We start from the raw sequence: 2,210 nt of genomic DNA, 5'->3' as shown, positions 1-2,210 counted from the left end.
ACCACGTCTACGTCTAATTTTTGTATTTTTAGTAGAGACGAGGTTTTGCAGTGCTAGCCAGGCTGGTCTCGAACTCGTTGAGCTCAAGTGATCCACCCACCTCGGCCTCCCAAGGTGCTGAAATTACAGATGGAATTGCAGACATGAGCCACCGAGCCCGGCCAAACTTTACTTTTTTTTTTTGAGGCATGGTCTCTGTCGCCCAGGCAGGAGTGGAGTGGCACCATCTCAGCTCACTGAAATCTCCGCCTCCCGTGCTCAAGCGATTCTCCTGCCTCAGCCCTTGCAGATTAGCTGCGACAGCAGGCGTCCGCCACAACGCCGGGCTAACTTTCCTATTTAACTTTTTTAGTTGAGACGGAGTTTCACCATTTTGGTTGCCCAGGCTAGTCTCGAACTCCTGAGCTCTAGTAATCCGCCCGCCGTGGTCTCCCAAGGTGCTGTGATTGCAGGCCTGAGGCACCGCGCCCGGACACAAGTAGTGGATTAAGTTTACCAGTAATTGATCTGTCCACAGCCGCCCTAAGATTACTCACGTTCTATGGCTAATAAATAACACTAAGGCCGGGCACGGTGGCTCACGCCTGCAATCCCTGCACTTTGGGAGGCCAAGAAGGGCGGATCACCTGAGGTCGGGAGTTCGAGACCAGCCAGACCAACACAGAAAAGCCCCGTCTGTACTAAAAATAAAAAATTAGCCAAGCGTGGTGGCGCATGCCTGTAACCCCAGTTACTCGGGAGGTTGAGGCAGGAGAACCGCTTAAACCCGGGAGAGGGTGGTTGCGGTGAGCCGAGATTGCGCCATTGCACGACAGCCTGGACAAGAGCAACTCCGTCTCAAAAACTAAACATGTAATGCTAGTGTAGTTAAGTCCCAGCCACCTAACATAGGAGTAAATTTTAGAAACCTGGGAATAAAACACATCACATACGTCATAAAAGGCTGCTGGTATTCCTAAACCATTTCCACCATCTTTTCCTGTGAAATGTTTGCGATCGAAATACCTGAACAAGTTTCTAATGTTTCGCCTTCTCTTTCTCCTTAGCACATCCGCCATCTTAGGAAGATCGCTAAAAACGGCTCGGTTTAACTCAGTTAGAATCCTAAATTTACAAAACGAAACCCAAGTCGTCATCAGTTACAGCCCTTCGTGTGACGAAGGAGGTGGCCCTGAAAAGGGCCTTTTGTGGGTGAGCTGTTAAATAAAAAGCCGGGGTGAGGCTCAGCCACCAAAGCCGTACAGAGTGCGTCCCTGGCGCTTGAGCGCGTAGACAACATCCATTGCAGTGACTGTCTTACGCTTGGCGTGCTCCGTGTAGGTTACGGCGTCCCGTATCACATTCTCCAGGAACACCTTAAGAACACCGCGGGTCTCCTCATAAATGAGGCCCGAAATGCGTTTCACGCCGCCGCGTCGGGCCAAGCGACGGATGGCGGGCTTCGTGATGCCCTGTATGTTGTCACGCAGCACTTTGCGATGGCGCTTGGCGCCTCCCTTTCCTAAACCTTTACCACCTTTGCCTCTACCAGACATGATCGAAGACAACAACTCTTAACCTCTGCAACTTTGCTACACACTGAAGCCCCTTATATATCAATTATGCGGACCTTTTTGGAGACTGAATCGGAGGGGCGGGAACGAAACCTCTGTCTCCGCCTTTTCCGTAACTTCCTGGGCGTCCCCTACACTATTGCCTTGGGAAGGAAAGGGGGCGGTGAGAGTAGGGGAAATGCAAGTTGATTTGACTCCTTCCTGTTTCCTTGTTTGGGTCTTGAGTGTAGGTTTCTGTGTCTTCTAGTCCAGTGCCTGTGGGCTCTCGAACTGATAATGTCTGTCTCCTAAAATCCTTATTATTTGCAAAAAGGAGGCAGTAACGCTACACTTGTCTACCGAATGGATAGACAAGAGAATAAAATTATTATTTCTTTTGAAACAGTTTTGCTCTGCCCCAGACTGGAGTGCAGTGGCGTGATCTCGGCTCACTGCAACCTCCGCCTCTCCGGTTCGGGCGATTCTTCTGCCTCAGCCCCTGCAGTAGCTGCAACTACAGGCGCGCGTCACCACGCCCGGCTAATTTTTGTATTTTTAGTAGAGATGGGGTTTCGCCATGTTGACTAGGCTGGTCTCGAACTCCTGACCTCAGGTGATCCACCCGCCTCGGCCTCCCAAAGTTCTGGGATTACAGGCGCCTAGCTTTAATTTTTAAAT

The 2,210-nt window shown here is 50.7% G+C and overlaps 1 protein-coding gene across 1 annotated transcript; it reads right to left on the bottom strand.

The window, feature by feature from the left end:
* Window positions 1-1,154: 1,154 nt before the first annotated feature.
* H4C6 (H4 clustered histone 6) lies at window positions 1,155-1,535 on the bottom strand. Its single transcript, NM_001374417.1, has one exon. The coding sequence runs from the start codon at window positions 1,533-1,535 to the stop codon at window positions 1,224-1,226; it is 312 nt and encodes a 103-aa protein (NP_001361346.1). The 3' UTR covers window positions 1,155-1,223.
* Between the last annotated feature and the right edge of the window lie 675 nt (window positions 1,536-2,210).

This window comes from Pan troglodytes, chromosome 5 (genome assembly GCF_028858775.2).
Source record: "Pan troglodytes isolate AG18354 chromosome 5, NHGRI_mPanTro3-v2.0_pri, whole genome shotgun sequence".
NCBI classification, from domain to species: domain Eukaryota; kingdom Metazoa; phylum Chordata; class Mammalia; order Primates; family Hominidae; genus Pan; species Pan troglodytes.
Note: the sequence above shows the minus strand (reverse complement) of the source record. Positions and strands in the feature narration are given on the sequence as shown.